Source organism: Poecilia mexicana, unplaced genomic scaffold (assembly GCF_051168715.1).
Source record: "Poecilia mexicana isolate PSO_F unplaced genomic scaffold, ASM5116871v1 scaffold_19, whole genome shotgun sequence".
Taxonomy (NCBI): Eukaryota; Metazoa; Chordata; class Actinopteri; order Cyprinodontiformes; family Poeciliidae; genus Poecilia; species Poecilia mexicana.
The window spans coordinates 11,524,549-11,544,284 of record NW_028263388.1 but is presented as its reverse complement, the minus strand read 5'-3'; the positions used below and the strand labels follow the sequence as shown (position 1 = coordinate 11,544,284).

Here is a 19,736-nt window from a genome sequence, read left to right as displayed (position 1 = left end):
GCGGGCCAGAACTCAAATCAGAGCTCGGTTTGCCTCACTGCACCCCGACTGGGCTCAATAGATTCAAAGAGGTAATGAACCCAAAGCTGTGAGCTGAAAGACACTAAACTCCTCAGGATTAACACACACTCAGGTGATAATTACGGCTGGTTATCGCTCTTAATGTCCTTCTTCCTATTGGCTGTTAGTGAGAAAATGCAATAATAAGAGACGGGACACATCTTTATATTGATGAGGATAAATTAATAACAAAATAACATCACTATTTGATTTATTATCCCAAACTTGCAAGTAAAAGAAATTTAACTTTTTTGTCTCCAAGTGTTTTATGAATGAGCTGTTCTAACTTTTGACGCTCAGGCACATTGTGCTCACTATTTCTATACGTCTTACAAATTAAAAACATTTTAATACTGAAAGTATAGAATCATCTTGTTAATGTATAATAGATAAATAACCCACATTTATTTGGATTAATCTAAAGTATGTGATTTTATCTATCAGTTATCTACAGGTATTTTAATATAAAAGGGTTTATCATGTGAAATTTTAAAAAATAATGTTCTGTGGCAATAGGCTGCGGAAAGTCCTCAGTAAACTGCTCACTCTGCTAAGGGTTTTTGCTGAGGTAGATTGCTGTTGCAATGCTAGGCTAATGTTAGCTTTCTTGCTTTTTGTTTTGATACGACTTGAAACATAACACGTTTCATGTGTTTTTCCAAATACAAAAGGGCAGCAGAACGTATAAAAGGTTGCTTCTTCTGTTTCATAAAATTAGCATTTTTTCTTTGAACGTCGTTATTAATGATGCCTACTGGTGTCTGTGGTCTCTCCCACATGGCTGTCTGCTAAAAGCCTCCCCTAACCTAAAAACAAGGTGTGGATCGGGTCCGAAACAACTTGCTCTCTGGTCTGAATCCATTGGACTTCTGCCATTACAAATCGATGGTCTGTCGGCTTTTTCATTGCAGTGATGCTGTAGAAGTGTTGGCAACTTTTGGTAAGATAGCAACTGTTTAAGGCAGCTTATGTGATGAGTTGTATTTATGAAATAACTAGTTTGCACTTCGGTTAAGTTTATTCTTTTTGTCCTTCTCAATAATCAAACACCTACATGTGCCTGTGAAGCGAGGACACGTCTGTCCATGGCCACCTGTTGCACTGCTGAACCTTAACTCAGACAAAGTTGGTGGATTAAACGTGCACCCAGAGCGCAACAGGATTAATCCTGCAATCACCAGATCATTTCTCATCAGCCAGCAAACAGGCCAGGCAAAAATCAAATCTACAAAGTATATCTGCACTTTCCACTTAGTCAAAAAAAAAAGCCCGTGAAGCACAAAACCTCTCGGTCCATGTTGTGGTTCAGCTGGAACCAACCAGAACCAGGATTAGCAGGACTGCTGAGAGCAGAGTTGACATCCCACTCCTTCAGTCCCGACAGAAACCTGCTTCTCAGAAATACTAAAACACACAATCAATGAGTTCTGCAATAATAAAAACTGACAAATTAGTACCAAAATAAATCATATTTTACCTCAATTTTTCATCCACAGTTGATGAAGCAGCTACACTGGCCTGCGTTTCTTTAGGTCATCCTCCGTGGCTTTAAATTGTTTACCTATGAGTTTATTATTCCAGTTAAAGAGTTATCATCATGACTCGGTCTGGATTTGATCAGATTTGTTTGAATTTGATTGTCGTTGTCTAAAAATGTCTGTTTTTTCCTCATAGCTGAGTTACAGAAGCGATGTTAAAATTTTAACAGCATTTAGAGATTTGGGAGTCTCTAAGCAAGGAATGAGAAATTAACTTTCCCCAAAGGCCGAACAAGTAACTATGACTGTTGTTGAAAGATCACTGGTTCTAAATTAATCTAAAAAAAATAATAAAAATGATTTATATTGGCTGCTAGTGACAGCTGTCATTGTAGCTGAATATTTACACCTGAAACTTAATATTATTTTAATCAAACTAACTGTATTCAAGTAAAATAATTGTTAAAAGAAAAAGGAGGAATTCCCTGTACACTTGCACTGATCATGTTAATGAACTACGTTATCCTTAGAGACAACCGTTTTTTGTTTGGCTGCAGCATATTGATTATAGAAATGTGGATTAGAAGGTGATTGTTTGTGACACTGTATCCTTCAGTATCTTTTGCATTCAATGAGCTGAATTTCCTCTTAGCATGCAAAGCGAGGATCCCTGAGAGTCGGAAATATTGCAACGTTATTAATGCTCAAATCGATACTGCGATGATGAGCTATGACGCCGCTCTGCCTTAGAAGAAGTTATTATGAGAAAATATTACTATTATCATTATTAAAAACTTCTACACTCTGTATTAGTGTCTCGTTTTAGCGAGACGTGCCGCTGGGCTAATGTAGCTGCCCAATCAGAGAAACGACACCAGTCGCCTTCAAAGTAAAAGCTGAATCAAAGCATCACATTATGCATGTTTCACTTTGCATTCTCTACTGACTTCTACAGTAGTGACTGAGTTTGAGTAGGTGGTGAGGGTGGGAGGGATCAGCATGAGACGCTGACACTGACAGGTCTTCTAAAACTGATCATATAGAAATATACTGTCTGTTCTCACTTTCTCTCACATGTTATGATGTCACTTCTGCTTCTGAAAAACATAAAATCACACCCACCCACACAAACCAACACTGAGAGCTTCCTTACTTCGCGTGCGGGACTCGGGGGTCTGTGTGTGTCATAAAGTGACACACACACACGCGCACACACACACATCTGGATCATGTGTGTGATGGTGCACAGTTGTCAGCTGTCTCAGGTTGTTGTGCGCTCCCTCTGCGGTGTCAGCACAAACCAGAGACGCTCGCTGCTACGTTTCCACTACAGACGCTCAGATTTCTCCCACCTCGCTGCATTCCTCCTGCAGGTCCCGTTTCAGTCTCACACTCACCTCTCCTCCTCTTGCAGCCGCCCAGTCCGTATGAGATTTACACCTCCCACATGGCTTACTTAGCCTCATCCGTTCTGTCATTCCTCCTTCCTTCCCTCTCATCTTCCTCTCCTTCCCAGCAAAGGCAGCCGGTGGAGACCTGTCCGACCAGCACATCCAGAACCCCCCTCCTCTCCTCTCCTCTCCTTCCTCACCTCGTCAACCAGCGGAGAAGCTCAGCCTATTAGCACGCTCCTATCCACCCATCCCCACCCCTTTCCCTCTCACATACATGCTGAGTCAGTGTGGAGTGCTTAACATAGGGGGGAGTATGCAAGGCAGCGGGGATGAGAAACGATTAAAGCTGCCGAGAAGCAGCTCGGCTTGGGCCCCACCGTCCACACGGGTTGAAGCGGAGAAGAAGAAATAAGACAGAAAAATAAAGCAGCAGATGTGAGAGGATGGAGATAAGACATGTGGTCTGATCTGCATGTGTGAAATCCTTATTTAAAACAATTCAGTGATACATGAGAACATGGGAAAGATGGAGATTTGCAAACGGGGCAGTATCAATCTGCATTTAATTTCTATAAATATGCAGCTCTGTTAAAAAAATGAAGAGCCCACTGCACACTGAAAACCTCCTGGTTGTTCCGCCAAACATTGATTTCTGAACTCTTCCTGAGTTAAAACGATAGTTTTGTTGTTTCTTAAAGAATACGAACTTGTTTTCTTTGCATTATTGAGGTCTGACAGCACTGCCTGCATCTTTTTCATTATTTTCTGCAAATAAGCAACAAAAATTTTGCTTTAAACTTCAGAGACTTGTTGTCAATAGTTCAGAGTAAAAGAACAATGTTCATTTTACTCAAACATATACAAATAAAGAGCAAATTCAGAGAAACTAATCATTTTAAGTGGTCTCTTAAGTTTTTCCAGAGCTAGCTCTCTCTCTGTCTGTCTGTCTGTCTCTCTCTCTCTCTATGTGTATATATATATATATATATATATATATATATATATATATATATATATATATATATATATATATATATATATATATATATATATATAATCTTATTTTATTTTACAATTTTTTGGTTAATTCAGTTAATTCCAGTGTTTGTTGGGCACATTAATCTTTAGCACAAATGTGTGAGGATTTGAGTTTTTTGTGTATTTATTTCTAGGTTTTTCTGAGTTTATTTAGTTCTGTTCCCCTGTGAGTCTGTGATGTCCTGTCTGCTCCCTAATTGTTTCCCAGGTGTGTCTAGTCCCCCTGATTACTCCCTGTGTATTTAAGCCCACCTGTTGTCTCTGTTCTTGGTCAGATCCTTGTGTGTGTTGCGTGTCGCTCACAGTAGAACTGATAAGTCCTGTCGACTCTGTTCTCGTTTCCAGTCTTGTATTTTTCAGCTGCTACCGGTATTTAGCTGTTGCTAAGTCTTCTGCCGTGCTGCCTGAACTGGACTGTTTTGAGCACTTTCTTATTAAACTTATCTCAAGCTGGGTCCCTGCGTTTGTTCTCACCATCACAAAACTGCCAAATCATGACAAAATGTCAAATAATTCACTTCACTTTAACTTTAAATGTTTTTTCCAGTCCACACAGTCCCAGAATCACACACATCTGCCCACTAATATTTTGTTAATAACCGCCATGTGTGTCGTACCCGAAGCTCACATATCGCAATCAACAAGCTTCTAAAAATAATTCTGGCACAACATTTGAAGCTCAATCTAAAGCTGCTATTACCAATCCAACGGCAGCTGTGATGTGTGTTTGGGATCAAGTGTCGTTGCACTCAACTGTCCGCAAAGTTCAACCATCTAGCTGCTGACTGGAGATGAAACAGAAGAAGTAGTAGTACGCATTCTTCTTTATTCTGCAACACAGCAGCACCACTGCTTTTCCTCTTAGCACTGACTCTGGGGATGCAGAGTAGATTTGAACCAGAAGACCTGAAATGTCTAAGTTTTGTAGTTAGAGATAATCGAGGCACTGAAAAATCAGGTGCAGTCGCCCTTCAGTCATTTCCTTCAATCGGTTCCAACTTCAGCTTCGTATCACTGGGACTTCAACTTCACAGCTATAAGGCACACATACGTTTGCACTAAATATATCCCCGTACCACTCCGTCTTCTTCAAGACATTACATTCGTTTACTCCGTCTTTTGTCTTGTCTGATTATTGAAGGTACAGCTGAATCAACAGCAGAAGCAAAAGCATGAAGTGAACGGCTCAACAAATGCAACAACAGCCTCCTTTTCTACTTCTTGCTAATCACAGATTGGACATGCGACAAATGACAGCATGTTTTGAATAAACATGAGCTAATTAACATAGAATGCAGGCTGAAAACACTGAGCAGGTCAAAGGTAAAGGAGGCAGAGGACCGCCTCGGAAACAAACTGTTTTGAATTTAGAAGAATTGACACACCACCACTCGTGCTCTCAGATGTAAATGGAAAAGAGCCGACAGGAAAAACAACAAGCCTCTTGTGTCAGAAAACGGCATATAAGCGCTAAACCTCTTATATCTCTATTTTCATTCCTCTCAGGAAATTCCCTCGGATTATTTTTAAGGTCCTTAATAGGTATTAAATCATAATATTGATTTTAAATCATATTTGCAACAATTTTTACACCTTTTGCAAAAGCAAAATGTCTGTTTTTATAACTTAATCTGGCTGATCGTCTGTCCCTCCACAATCCTCAGCCGGGGTTCAACATCTGCTCAACTTAATTCCTCCATATTTATTTAAAGAAGTTTTCAATTCCTTTGGACCATACAGCTTCATGTTGACAAATGAATCACTTCACTTTGTGTTGCAGCTGCATTTAAGTATGGAACAGGGGAAAAAAGGTTGATATGGAAAGCAAATACTTTGGTATAAATTTCATTTTTGATTGCGAAACAAAATCCTGACTTAAATCAGACAAAACATGGTCACGCCTGCATCCTGCTGGTCCGATCCATAACTTAGACAGAGCGGTGCTGTCTCTTTTGACCTCTCCTTCGTCCTTAGAACCAGCAGCTCATTTATCCAAATAAAGCCACAGCTGAATGAAACATCAGTAAGACTGCAGAAAATCACCAACCATGATTGTTTCTGAGCAACAACAACTGCAGCAAGTCCAGTTTTCCAGAAAGCCAGATATTTAAATATCCTGTAAAAAAAAAAAAAAAAGGAAAATTTTTGTTACTGTGTCACTGAAATCAGATTAAACTTTCCCCCTTTTTTTGGTCTGTTAAACTAGATTTCTTCAAATTTCAAAGTTTGCATTATTTCCCTAAGTAATTTGGTAGAATTACATTTTAACCTGTATGACTTGGATCAAACGTTTTGGGTAATTTTCCACAAACTCCCACAAACAAATAGTTTGCTAATCTGATTGTGTGTCTGGGGTCGTTGACCATTTGAAGGCCCAATTTATGCTCAAGCTTTAACTTCCAGGCCAACATCTTCATCTGCTGTTTTTACATTTCCATTTGATGTTCTTTTCTCATGATGTCACTTACTTTGTGAAGTGCACCAGTCCCTCTTGCAGCATAAAACCAACACAGCTTCCCTGTTTTTCTTCAAACGTAAAAATGGATGAAAGTCTTTGTCTACTGAAAACAGGAAAAGCTTAGTCTGAATTAATGTCACATAATGGAAAAGTTCGTGTAAATATATAGCTTATGCATTTGGGGGTTCCCCCTCCTCATGTTTAGCAGCCTGTCACTCAGAAACTGGGATCACGCAGCTTTCTAGAAACACGAGACGGGACAGGTTCTCAGCCGCAGCAGCAGCAGCAGCCCGTCTCTCTGCAGACTGCACCAAGTCGGACCAAGCCAACCTTTTAGCGGAGTCAGCACTACAGCAGATGCAGATGAGAGTCTCCTGGAGCTGCGATGCTTTCATCAGCAACGCCGCTGCTCTATTTCAAAACAAATAAAGTTAAGGACAATTGGATTAGGACGGCAGGCTGATTGACTCCATCAGCCAGCGCCGATGTTCCTGGGTGAACTTGAGAGTCCAAGAGAGATGAACAATGGAGCTCATTGATTGATGAGGTTTTAAAAATAAACTCAGTGGAGAGACGAGTGAAGAACTGAGGTTGAACGTTCATCTCCACACATCGACAGTGAACAACTCCAACATTTTTGAAATGCACTCCTTCTTACATTTGTACTTTGTCCAGCATTGAGAATGCCACTGCAGAACTAAATTTTCCTCTAACCTTTTACTTTTATGTTCCCTTTTTTATGCCTTACAGGTATACATCTTGGTCACATTACATTTGTTTACTGGGATTTGGCCAAAACCAAGTGCTGCACAGCTGTGAGGTGTAAGGAAAATTATATATACTTTTGAAATTTGTTTGACAATGAAAATCTGGTAATTTTGTTTAATCTCATCATAAAAACTGCATTTTAAAGTCTTTTTAATAACTTTAAAAAGGGTCATTGTTGAGTCTCAGCAGAGGTTTATTTGTCAGATGCTCTAAAGCAGAGCTGTCAAACTCCAGTCTTCCAGGGCCGCTGTCCTGCAGGTTTTAGATGTGCCACAGGTACAAAAAAACGCTGGAATGAAATGGCTTAATTACCTCCTTCTTGTGTAGATATGTTCTCCAGAGCCTTGCTAATGACCTAACTATTCTATTCAGCTGTGGTGCAGCAGAGGCACATCTAAAAGCTGCAGGGCAGCGGCCCTTCAGGACTGGAGTTCGACACCAGTGATCTAAAGGAAGCCCATATTTGGTCAAATAATAAATCTTCCCAACTTGTTGCCGTAGTTGCACCACAATCAGTTTCTGATTTTCTTATCGGTGCCTTGTGACAACTCCAGTCTCAGAAGATTGGGCTCCACTCAGTTCAAGCACGCACGTAAACACACACACACACACACACACACACACTCCTGTCCATCAACCAGGTCAAACTGCCACAGACTGATGACTCTGTTAGGTCAAATGTTAGTTACATGTTTTCAGTAAAGATTAAAGTTTCCCTTGCTATGTTTCTACTAAAACTGAATGGAATCTATCAAACTGTCCTTAAGACAGTGAAATTAATTTAAACTGATAAAAAATAATTAATTGGGGTAACTGATTATCTGAATTTGCTGCTTTAAACTGTGGCACACCTCAAGGCTCAATTCTAGGTCCCATATTTTTCTATGTAAATATCTTTTCAGGGAGCAAAGCACAAATCTTTGCAGCTACGCTGATGACACACCACTCTATATCGCTGTGTCTCTTGATGCACTTTTTAATTGTACTCTATACATTTTCTTCAACTCTGTTGGAACAAAACTAAAGTTTCAGAGAGAGAAACTCACAGCACACCTTCGAGTTCTGATAATACTCGATTCGTCACATTTGAGAGCATCAAATAATGCATTAGGTAGATGATCTCAACCCAGTGCAGAGGCTTTAGTTAAATGTAGAGTTGCTTGTTTAATGATTTGCTTTCTACTCTTCCTGACTGAAGTTACAGATACTTCAGAGTTCAGGAGAACAAGCACTAAGGAGGACCACAGATCAAGCTCATATTCACAGCGTTTGTAACGTCTCAGATTTGGATATCGATGCATTAAGAATTGATTTTAAGGTGTTTTAGCTAGTCAAACATATTTATCATTTACAAAGCTAAGATGGTTTGGAGACGGAGACATTTTAAGGATGTCTGAGACAGAGGAAAAGACCAGCCTGTCCAGGAAAGACTGATGGTGAAGGAGGACATGGAGATGATTGATGCAGCAATTAAAGCAGCGAAGGACCAGGTGAGATGGAGGCAGGCGAGGAAGACTTTCACTGCACAGGACACTCAGGGTCACTCCTAAATCAATAACTAAAATTCAAACTTTATTTTATTACTTTATTTGTTTTACTTATTTAATAATTAAACAGGTCATATATATTTGATTTGTACTGTATCCAAAATTATTTAGAGGTTTATCTTAGATATCTTTGTTTTTCTCATGTCCGTGTTTTTAGAATTTTAGTTTCTTCATCAGTTTTAATAAATTTGTAGTTTCCTCATTGCATGATTGCATTCCCTCAGTTTATCAGTTTTGTTGTTTTTAGTTCTTGTGTATTTTTGTCTCTATCTTCTTTTTTTATGGATTGTTTTGGCCCCGGTGGCCTTTATTTGAGAGTGATCAGACAGGAAAGTGAGAGAGGGAGGAAGACATGCAGCAAAGGTCAAAAGGCCGGGACTCGGACATGTAACTGGGGCCTCTGTTCCATTGCCGTCTGCTTCTTTTCAACCTTTGTATTACAGTTATTTGAATGAAAAAAGCTCCATAAATAAAGTTTGATTGATTAATCTCATGCCAGCCCTTCGCTATCAGCCCTGAAGATCAGATCACCATTATTGGCAGATCGACACCTGCGCTTCCTGAGTCACATTTTCTAAATGTCTGTTAAAAATACTTCATGTCAAGGCAGTCAAATTATTTAGAGGTGACTTATGTAACTCCGCTGCCCGGCATCAGATAAAGCATGAAATCACTTGCAGTTGGACACCTTAGCAGGATGCTGTGGGTTATTGAGCATCAGAAGAAGAGAAAAAAAATCAATTCCTGGCACTGAAAAGTTACCAAACAGCCAAGAACGATCCCCACACCGACAGCAGACTGTTACTGAGAGACCAAAGTGACAAAACGAGAAGGCGTTTTCAGCACGCAGCGAGGAATAAAGCGCTTCTACGACAGATTTGTGTTTCATTAATCACACATGATCCAGGCTGCTGCAAAGCGCGCCATCTGCACCGCAGCCAGCAGCACACAGAGCGAGAACCTCGCAGATCGGAGCGGCTCGCGGCGGACGGCCAGTCTTTACAGGGAGACGCAGCAGGATTGTCAAATGCTAACGCTCGGCATCGCCTCTCAAGCTGCATCCCATCTCCAAACCATAAACGGCTCCTCTCCACTGCCAGAACGCTCGCCTCCTATACACTCCTAACAGCACAATTAGGAAAATGTGTGTTCCTGAGCTGAAAATATACCGCGACCTGAAAGCTGGCAGGGGCGGGGGGAAGCAACGTAAAGTTGAGAGAGAGGGATGAAAAAAGATAAACCGTGGACTGGTGGGAGGAAGTAAAGAGTGGGAGAGTGTAGGGAGGAATGAAAACAGACGTGGGAAGGAGAGAAAAAAAACACAGCAATTCAAGACTTCTCTGGTCACTAATGCTGTTTCTCTGCAGAGAAGGATGGCTTAGCATCTCAATGGATCAATAACAACTAATGGAAACCCAAACATTGTTAGGGCCAACTGTGTTGCTGCTGCAGCATTAAATCAGGCCATCAAAACATCTTTGCATTCTGCCTATTTTTCATGACAAACACATTTCATCCTCGTCAAATTCACTGAACTTTATTCAGTGGACTAGTTTTCTACAGCGTGACTCAACCTTAAGTAAGAACATTTCCTCTGTGTCGCTTTGTAGTTTTTGTCTAATAAGTTGTAGTAGACATTAACCAGTGAAGTGAAATTTGGTGGTTATTTGATCACATTAAATACTCTGATCGTGCAGGTCGGGTAAATGACACTGATTATTCCTTTGTTGTTGCAAAAGTAAGTGGTTGGGTTGTCTTTAGCAGCAAATAACATTGACATTATTCAAAATGTCTTTGTTATGACAACTTGACATTAACCAAAAAATCATTACTGTTTAAACTTTACCTTTAATAACATAAAGTTACCTCATTTTTAAAGTGCAATCAGTAATACTTTTATAACAAATTTATATCAGTAATGATTTCTTGGTTAATGTCAAGTTGTCATAACAAAGACATTTTGAATAATGTCAACTTTGTATTAAAAGTGTCATAATTTACCGAATGACGCTTTATGACAACAGTCATAAATATTCATGAAGGCTTATTCATGTTCATGACAGGTTTTTATGACAGTGTCATGACAGTCTTATTCAACCCCCTTCAAATAAAGTGTTACCCTTTTCTGCAAGATGTAGGAGTTTGTTTTGAGTTAATAATTCCTTAAGATCGATGAAAAAGTACTTGTTCCACTGAGAGATTATTTCACCTATAAATGGTACTACGCTTATAATTTATTTGGCATTTAATCTTGAATGGGCTTTGCTTCACAGTCCTTCCTGATAGAGCACCTCTTTTAAACCAAAGTTTTTCATTCCACTCAATTTTCCATGAACACATGCAGGAATCTTGAACAGCCAGATATTCTGCGGCTCCCCTTACTTGTGCGGTTTGTCATTGACTGTTTGCTGGACAGTCAGCAGTTTTCCCATCACATTGTGGCCAAAGTATCACATTTCCAAGGTTTCCCCCAGAAAACCTGCTAGTCATTCACCCAGCCACCTGCCGTGTTTTTGAGTTTAAAAATGTTTAAAGGTGACAAGAAATTTTAAAATATCACTTGAATGTGTTATTGAAAGATTGGGAGATTAATACCTGAACACCAAGTATAAAGTCTTAAAAAATGAAAACATTTTTAAAAAGACTTAAAAATAAAAAGCAATGCTCAGCCTGGAGGCCCGCCAGGCTTAAAATACACTGAGGGAAAGCATGACTTCTGCATCAAACATTACTTTTTACTGGCCGCATTCCAACAAACATCTAAATTAATACATCACTCTGTGTGATATATGTATGAATCTATATGCTTCAGACTCAGAATAAATGTTTTCGATGATATTCTGATTGATTCATGTTCACCTGTATTTTCATCCGGACTGACAACCTGCTGCTTTGTTTGGACTCTTTGATGTTTGTTTTAACAATACACTGATTGTTTTCTTGCTGCATTATTCACTATTTTATCAAGTCCTGTCTGTGAATGGCGCCAGAAGTCTGATTCCAGATCAGATAATTGTTGCGTTGCAGCACCGCGTTGCAACACTTTTCAGCTTGTCGTTTGATAGAAAGTGCTTGTGAAAAGCCTTATAGGTCCTCCAGACATCCTTTAACTCATTTGTTTTGTGTGTGTGTGGGGGGGAGAAGTGACCAGGTGCACTTACATGCGTCTCCCCGTGTTATCTACAATCTCCTCACGTACGCTTTCACCTTAGATAAGGTGATCCACGCAGCGCCAACTTTGTCTGCCAAGGACAAAACTTGAGTGGGGCTCTGCACAAGATGCGTCACAGACACGGCTGTTTGCGCGGTGTGTGTTTGGGTATGACCTTTTCACGGGCCAGTTCTGTGTCCTGCAGGTCCGGCTCGGTGTTTCAGTGATGCAGCGCGGCGACAATCACCCAGTAACAGACGCTAAAATAAAAATCCCCATCTGGGAGCCGTGTGGCGGCGGCTGAGGGACGTTTTACTCACCAGATCCCGCTGCTGTGTGTCTCTGGAGCCTCAGCATCAGCAGCGGCTACCCGGCGCCACAGATGATGAGATGCTGTTGCATCGCGCTCTGCTGCAGGCTGCACGCTGTCGGTACCACTGCGGTCCACATTTATCCGCTCCCAGTCACGGTGTGCGTGTATGTGTATGTGTGTGTGTGTGAGTGTGTGTCACACCGCGTGTTTGGGTGTGTGTTGCAGGGCAGAGGGGTGGGGGGCTGGGGGTGTTAGGGTCCGCTTCCTGTCAAGTGTAAACAGACTTGATGCAGTGAAGCAGACAGATCATCGGCAGCATTTTGCTGTCAGAAAACTCCACCACTCCGCTCCTCTGATCGCAGCCTCTTCCTCCTCCTCCTCCGTCGGGTTGGGCATGCCCAGTTCCTCCCTCTTCATATGTGCTGAAAAAAATAAGATGTAATAATTGTTTGGACACTGTTGGACCTGCATTTTTGCTAGATTTGTTGTGTTCTTCTCTTTTATTTAGTTATTTTCTCAGTCTTTATAATAGGCAGAGGCGGTCCAAGATTTTCTAAGGTCCAGAGCAGAATTGAATTTACTTTTATACAGTATTCTCCCTATATATATATATATATATATATATATATATATATATATATATATATATATATATATATATATATATATATATATATATATATATATATACATGTTTTGGACTCTGTATTATCAGTACATGTTTTATAGCTTGCAGCTATAGACACACAAATCAAGTGTGGTGTAATAATAATAATACATTTACAATAATCACAATCACAAGGTTGAGGAAAGTTCCTTAGATTGGGTAAAATAAGATAAAACAGAACAAAACACAAGACACAGTAGAATAAAATAAAAAGATAATAATAATAATAATAATAATAATAATAATAATAATAATAATAATAATAATAATAATAATAATATAGTATGAGTAATAGCATTTTGGTCCTGATGCCAAAAGAGCTCTGATCCACCAGGATCAGAGGCTCCATTAAGGTGCACTTAATGGACCCTGATGATGTGTTCTTCAAATCGGTGGCTGAGTGAGAACCATTATTAGCTTCTGGAACCTCTAAAAATAATTGTTTTGACTTTTAGCAACTAATTTAAGTTTTTAAATCAAATTTAAAAATTGATTTTTTAAATCAATTTTAAAAAATTGATTTAATTTTTTAAATCAATAAAAAATTATTTTTTTGAGACACACATAAGCAGTGTGTCTCAAAGCAGACACACTGCTTTGAGTGTGTCTACTCAAAGCAGTATCAATTTTATGTATCTAGTGTGAAAGGTCACATGACCGGACCTCTTTACTTCCTGCCTGCGACGCTGGAGGTAAATGTCAGTCACAAACCTGAACAAGAGGAAGTTAGTAAAATATTTAAATAAACAAATATAAATAAAAATATTTTGTACATATGTTCTTTCAAGTGTCTTCTACTGATATATAAAGAAAATTGTATCCATTCATTCATCTTTTAATCATAAGAAGAGTGAATGTAAGTGTGGCAACAATTGTTGCCGCTAGCATAATTCATAGACAGCAGTATATATGTGTCCATTGGTTTACTGCTTATTCTATGTGTCTTGCTGTTCCCATGCAGCTTTAAAATATCAGCTGTTTTAGATCTTCTAGACCTGAAGGAACCTCAAAATGATGTCTTCTACATCCCACAGTTGAATTATTGCACTGCCCCAAAACCCGACCCTTTACACAAAATGTGGCCTATGCACTGAATTACGTCAACAAGAAGACGCCTGAAACTAAGGCGAAGGTCTTGTTCCTGGTCTGGTGGGACAGGGGGAATGTCCTCTCAGATGCAGATTTGTTCATACTAACATTTTCACCTGATTTTGCCTCATTGATGAAATAACTAAATGAGACCAAAGTTTGCTTGGCACGTTGAGACAATGACATCTGCAGGATGTGGCATTGAATCTTTATGTTTCTTTATGTTTCTAAAATATTTCTGAACACTCTTGTAATCGTTCTTTGTTATAATAGGTTATGCATTCATGACCCTATTTTTCCTATTTTTGTATATGTATAAATAGGCCATATTTGTGTAATTTAAACTATGCTGTTTCCCACCAGCAACAGTTGTTGCCGAGTATAAAAATTGTATTTTCACTAACATAACCAACATAAAATGTAATAATTCATAAATATCATGTGTTAGGGAGGTCCAAGGATTGAAATCCATGCACTTATTTTGCAGGAAAACATTTGGGATTAAACGGGTTAATGATAACTAGATTTGACATATTTGCTTTTCTTTACACGGTACATCTAAAAAAAATAAATGAAGTAAACTGACCGGAAGACATGAGAAAGTAAGGATAAAATATCTTTACTGTCGTCAAAACTGCAAAACTATTTAACAAAAGAACTAAGTTGTCCAAATTGTGTCCACAAAGTCAATAAAGCTCTTCTGTTGCCCTCAGCAGGTATGAGAAACTGTGCGAAACACCGACGATCATTCCTGCTTCTGCTAGTATAATAGCAAACTCATTACAAATTCAGATCTTGTCCAGCAGAGGGCAGTGTTATTTAACATTTCATACAGCCATTAAATCTCATATAACGGTGTAAAAAAAAAAAAGAAGTTTGTATATATCTTGGATCAATATTTGAACACCTTTCTTCTTGGTGTTACTAATAAAGTGCATTTAAAAAAGTGAAGATAAGCAACAAATGTTCTTCTAGTTTCAGCACATTATTTAAGGAAAACTTAACTGAATGTGAACTAGTTCAGTTGGGGCAGTGAAGATCTTAAGTGATGAACTATGAACAATATTTCATTAGGTTCTCTTAACATCAGCAGTTATTGTTCTTGTCTGAGTCGGTGGATAGTCACATGTATGTAGGGGGGCAAATCTGCCTATTGAATTTTTATTAAATTATTTTTTCTTGCAAGCAGAGTTTTTAATCAAAGTTTTAAAACATGACTTTTGAATGCAATTTAAAAGTCTATAAAAAAAAGGGAGTTTATCGGACATAAAATATCTCCCTTTGGCCAATGAAACACTGAATCTCTATTTGAAGCTGATTTTTGTATTTTATTATATTTTATTTGCTCTTCAAAACAAAATAAACATAAAATATAACCAAAAATAGAAGATCAGGAAAGTCAGTATTGGTCTCTTTGAAATGAGTGTGACAGTTTGCTGATATGTTGTCAGATCAATATTGACCCATCTCGATATGTAACGGTTCACTGGGTTGAACTCTGGCTCGGCAATATTTGGCGCCCCCACCTGGTCCACTTCAGAACTCTCGGGTATATTCATCACAGAGTAATAACGTATGTTTTAACTAACAGGCTTTTCAAATGGGGAAATAATTTGACAAAAAAAAACATAAACCTGCTCATCTCATCAATGTTTTAACTTTTATAGTTTGATATTTTTTAATCATAGAGTTTAAGTTCTGCTCTTCCAAGTGAAATTGACAATAGTGACCCAGTGATCCACTTTATTGCACGTCATGTGATCCGATCCGCCGGTGGGATCCTACAAAGATCTTTCGCTTCATCTTCGTACACATTTAAGAAACTGTATCAAATTTGGGCTTCGAAAGTAATTTTTGTGCAACTATGGGAATTTATTTTAAAAATGTAGTTATAATAAAAGACAGAAGGCATTAAAACTTTTACCAGCACAGAAATAAAAACTGTGCCCACAGAAACACTAGATGGACAGTCAAATAAAAATAAAATCTTTAGCTAAAACCCCCGTGAACACACATATGTTTCTTCAGATCTCCATGTCGTGAAAATCCTTTACTACAAACTCTACAGACAAACGGTTTTTCCCCGAGATGGAGCCTCATGTGACTGTTGAGATTATATTTTTTGTTAAACCGGATTTTACAGATGTCACAACCAAACGGACGCTCTTCGGTGTGTAGTCTCATATGTTGCTTCAACTGCATTTCCTCGATGAAACATTTGCCGCAGTCGCTGCAACTAAATGGTGCGGTGTGAGACTCCATGTGATTTTTGAGATAGTTTTGCTTTGAAAATCCTTTACTACAAACACCACAAATAAACTGCTTCTCTCCTGTGTGAACGCTCATGTGCCTCTTTAGATTTCCTTGTCGCGAAAATTCTTTACTGCAAACCCTACAGATGAACGGCTTCTCTCCCGTGTGAACAGTCATGTGGCTTTTTAGGTGAATTTGCTGTGAAAATCCTTTACTGCAAATACTGCAAACAAAAGGTCTCTCTGCGGTATGGATCCTCATGTGCTTTTTAAGATTTCCATTCCTTTTAAATCTTGAGCCGCAAACATCACAAGAAAATGGATTTTCTTCAGAATGGACCTCCAAGTGACTCCTCAGACTTGTCTTTGCGTGAAACCTTCTGCCGCAATCATCACAAGCAAATGGTTTCTCTCCAGTGTGGAGTCTCATGTGTGTCTGAAGACAACGTTTTTCTTTAAAGCCTTTACCACAAAAATCACAACTATGTTCTCTTATTCCAGTGTGAATCATCATGTGCAGCTTAACATAAGGCTTGTGCCGGAATCTTTTGCCACAAATATTGCAACCAAACGGTTTCTCTCCTGTGTGCGCACTAATCTGAGAGGCACGTTTGGAACGCAGTTTCGGTCTGTTAGCTCTTTTGTTCACTATCACCTTACTTTGTTGTGAAGAGCGTAATACAGCTGCTGCTTTTCTGCCCGATTCTGGTCCTCCAGTTTTTGTCTTCCTTTCGTCTTCGGTTTCAATCTGATGAAGCTCTGATATCTGAGGTTTCTCTTCATCCTCACTCTTCACAGTAAGTTGCTCTTCCTTCTGATGAACCCATAGTTCCTTATCTTCCTCCTTAGTGTGGAGGGGCTCTTGGTCTTGCAGGACCAAAGCGAAATTCCAGTCATGGGGAACTTCTTTTTTGATCACCAACATCTGATGGACTAGAAACAATTAAATGCACAGGTATTATTAAATGCCTTTAAGCAGATAATTTACACAAAAAGAAAATGCATCCCTTTTTTTAATTCCAATTTATTTCTACAGTAGCACTTTCCAATAAATGTAATCTCAAACCTCAGTAATTAATTCATTACAATCCAATCATATAAATAGTCGTTAACCACTGAACTGTCACCCTCAAACTGCTTACATGGAAGACAATCCCAAGGTCTCGATCTGAGGAGCCCTGGTCTAGGAGAACCTGGCTCAAAATGTGATTGATAGGACAGGAAAGAGATATACAAAACAGGAAAATCTAAAACATTAGATTTACTGGTAGAGGTGAACTTTCTGGTAAATTTTACAGAGTCAATTGAAGAATCAGATTTGTTAGTGACTTGTTAAACAGAGAAACAAAGATAAATGTAGGTAATGTAGCAGTAATACAATCTATGTGTCAAAAAGGAGCCTACACAGTGACAGTGGTAGCTCTGTTGAGTGCTATCATACTACTGTTTGAAGGAGAAAAAAAAACTGGTTCAGATCCAAACAATTCACAGTTTCTGCCAAAAATTTTAGAACATGTCACCAAAATAAAATGGTGCTGTCCCCCACCTGTTACCAAATTCTGCTATTTAAGGGAAATTTATGTTTCTTATTTATCTATGCCGATTGAGAAATAAATAAGAACTTCAACAAAGGTTTATCAGCATTTTTAAACACTTAATTACTCACGTAGTGAAACAACTTCATGCTGAATTTTAACAACGCTCATACTGGACAAAAATAGCTATGGTCCAAATGAAGCTGCCTGTTGGAGCATTCAGTCAGCTTGAAATGCTACATAGCAGCAGGATTCCCTCGGAGAGAGTGGATATCCCAACAGCTGAACATTTAAGGTGTATTCTGGGACAACTCATATCAAAACAACTTCAAAAAGATGGAAACATGTTTCATTCTCAAAAATATTATGTTCTTAGTACTGAGTAATGCTAATGGATTCTATTTTTTTGGTCCTAGTGTCAGTTTAATTTAGTAGATGTCAGTTTAGGGAAATCAGCCTCCAGGTTATGATAGAAAAATACATTTATCACTTGAGAACTCTTTCTTCAGACCGCGACCCATTTTTTATTATTTTTTTTTCCAATCCAAACAAACCAATGTACGTCACTTACTGAGATCTTTGCTGTCTTGCGTTTCCTCCTCCAGTTCTGATGTGGATGTTGCAGGTACGGGTGGCTCTAGACTGAACCCTCCAGGTTCATCTGCTTCAACCTTCATCATCTCAGTCATCCTCACTAGACCTGGGATTCTCCTTTCCACAATCCTTGTTTACAACTTTCACATGTTTTAGTAGAACAAGGTTTCAGCCCAGATCTTCTATTTGTCTGCTCCTGAAACTGCCGCCAGACATAATAACTCAGCACCCTATCAAATAAAGTGTAGTAACAGTAAACGTCGGAGCAGAGAGTCTGATACCGTGGTCAGTAGTTCTGGGTCCACTCTGTTACTGTCCCCAGCTTCTCGGTCCTCAGCTGGACAAGGTTAGAGGTCGATGTTGTTCTTCCCGCACAGTCTCACAAACTCGGAGAGGGGATTCGTGTTGTTACAATAAAAAATTTTTAAAATTAAAGCTTAAACGTATAAATTACTGATAAAGTTTCTGCTGTTAGCTGCGGAGTCTATCGTGTGCATTCACTTTGCTGGTGAGGGCTAATTACATTCTCAACTGCAAACCTAGGCTAGAAAATAACCACAGTGGTTCAAAACAAACACAAAGAAGGGATTTCCTCACCAAAACTGTTAAACCTAGAGCCTGACATAAATTAAACACTTGTCTTACACAGAGTTTAAGACGTTTTTCTGTGAAGACTTAATCAGTTAAGCTAGCATTGCTACATCCGGTCACTTCCACAACTTTGACCAATGAATGATGAGTAAAGCTGTAATTCGAAAAAACCACTTCCTCTTTTAACCACTAGGACTTCAGAATAAGACGTGTGAATATGCCAACTACGTATGTAACTACACATTTATTGTCTTTTTTCCCCCCATTTCACCGTTTTAATTAAATCAACTACTTTACACATATTGTTCTGGCAGGAAATACATTTTAAAAATAGCATAACCTCATTCAAAATTAAAATTTCTTTAAGCATAAATGAGGCCTAGGTGGGACCCATGTGGGGGAAAGGAGGGCTGATATATGGGTCCGATATGGGTTTGTCCGCGGGTTCCACGATGGCCCCACATGGGTTTCCCCATGTAGGGCCACAGCCCACATGGGCCCTAAATGGATAAACCCATGTGGGCCATCACCATATAGGGCCCATGTAGGGTCCATGTGGGCTCTGGCCCTACATGGGCAAACCCATGTGGGGCCATCGTGGAACCCGCGGACAAAACCATATCGGACCCATATGGTCTGCCCTCCTTTTCCCCACATGGGGCCCACCTAGGCATGCTGGCATGTCGTTGTAGAGTGGGAATATGTATTAAAATCTAATTATTATTCATCTGTGGATCACATGTACACATTACTGAATAAAATGTATAAAATTGAAGACGTAAATAATCTAGGTCATTCAAA

The 19,736-nt window shown here is 39.1% G+C and overlaps 1 protein-coding gene across 1 annotated transcript; it reads right to left on the bottom strand.

Annotated features, from left to right (window-relative positions):
* Positions 1-15,270: 15,270 nt before the first annotated feature.
* Positions 15,271-19,047, bottom strand: LOC106916011 (uncharacterized). The gene is made up of 3 exons (XM_014984015.2): positions 18,626-19,047; positions 18,322-18,546; positions 15,271-17,148 (listed from the first exon to the last, which is right to left on the bottom strand). Exons 2-3 carry the CDS (start codon positions 18,437-18,439, stop codon positions 15,953-15,955), a joined length of 1,314 nt encoding a protein of 437 aa, XP_014839501.2. The 5' UTR covers positions 18,440-18,546; positions 18,626-19,047; the 3' UTR covers positions 15,271-15,952.
* Between the last annotated feature and the right edge of the window lie 689 nt (positions 19,048-19,736).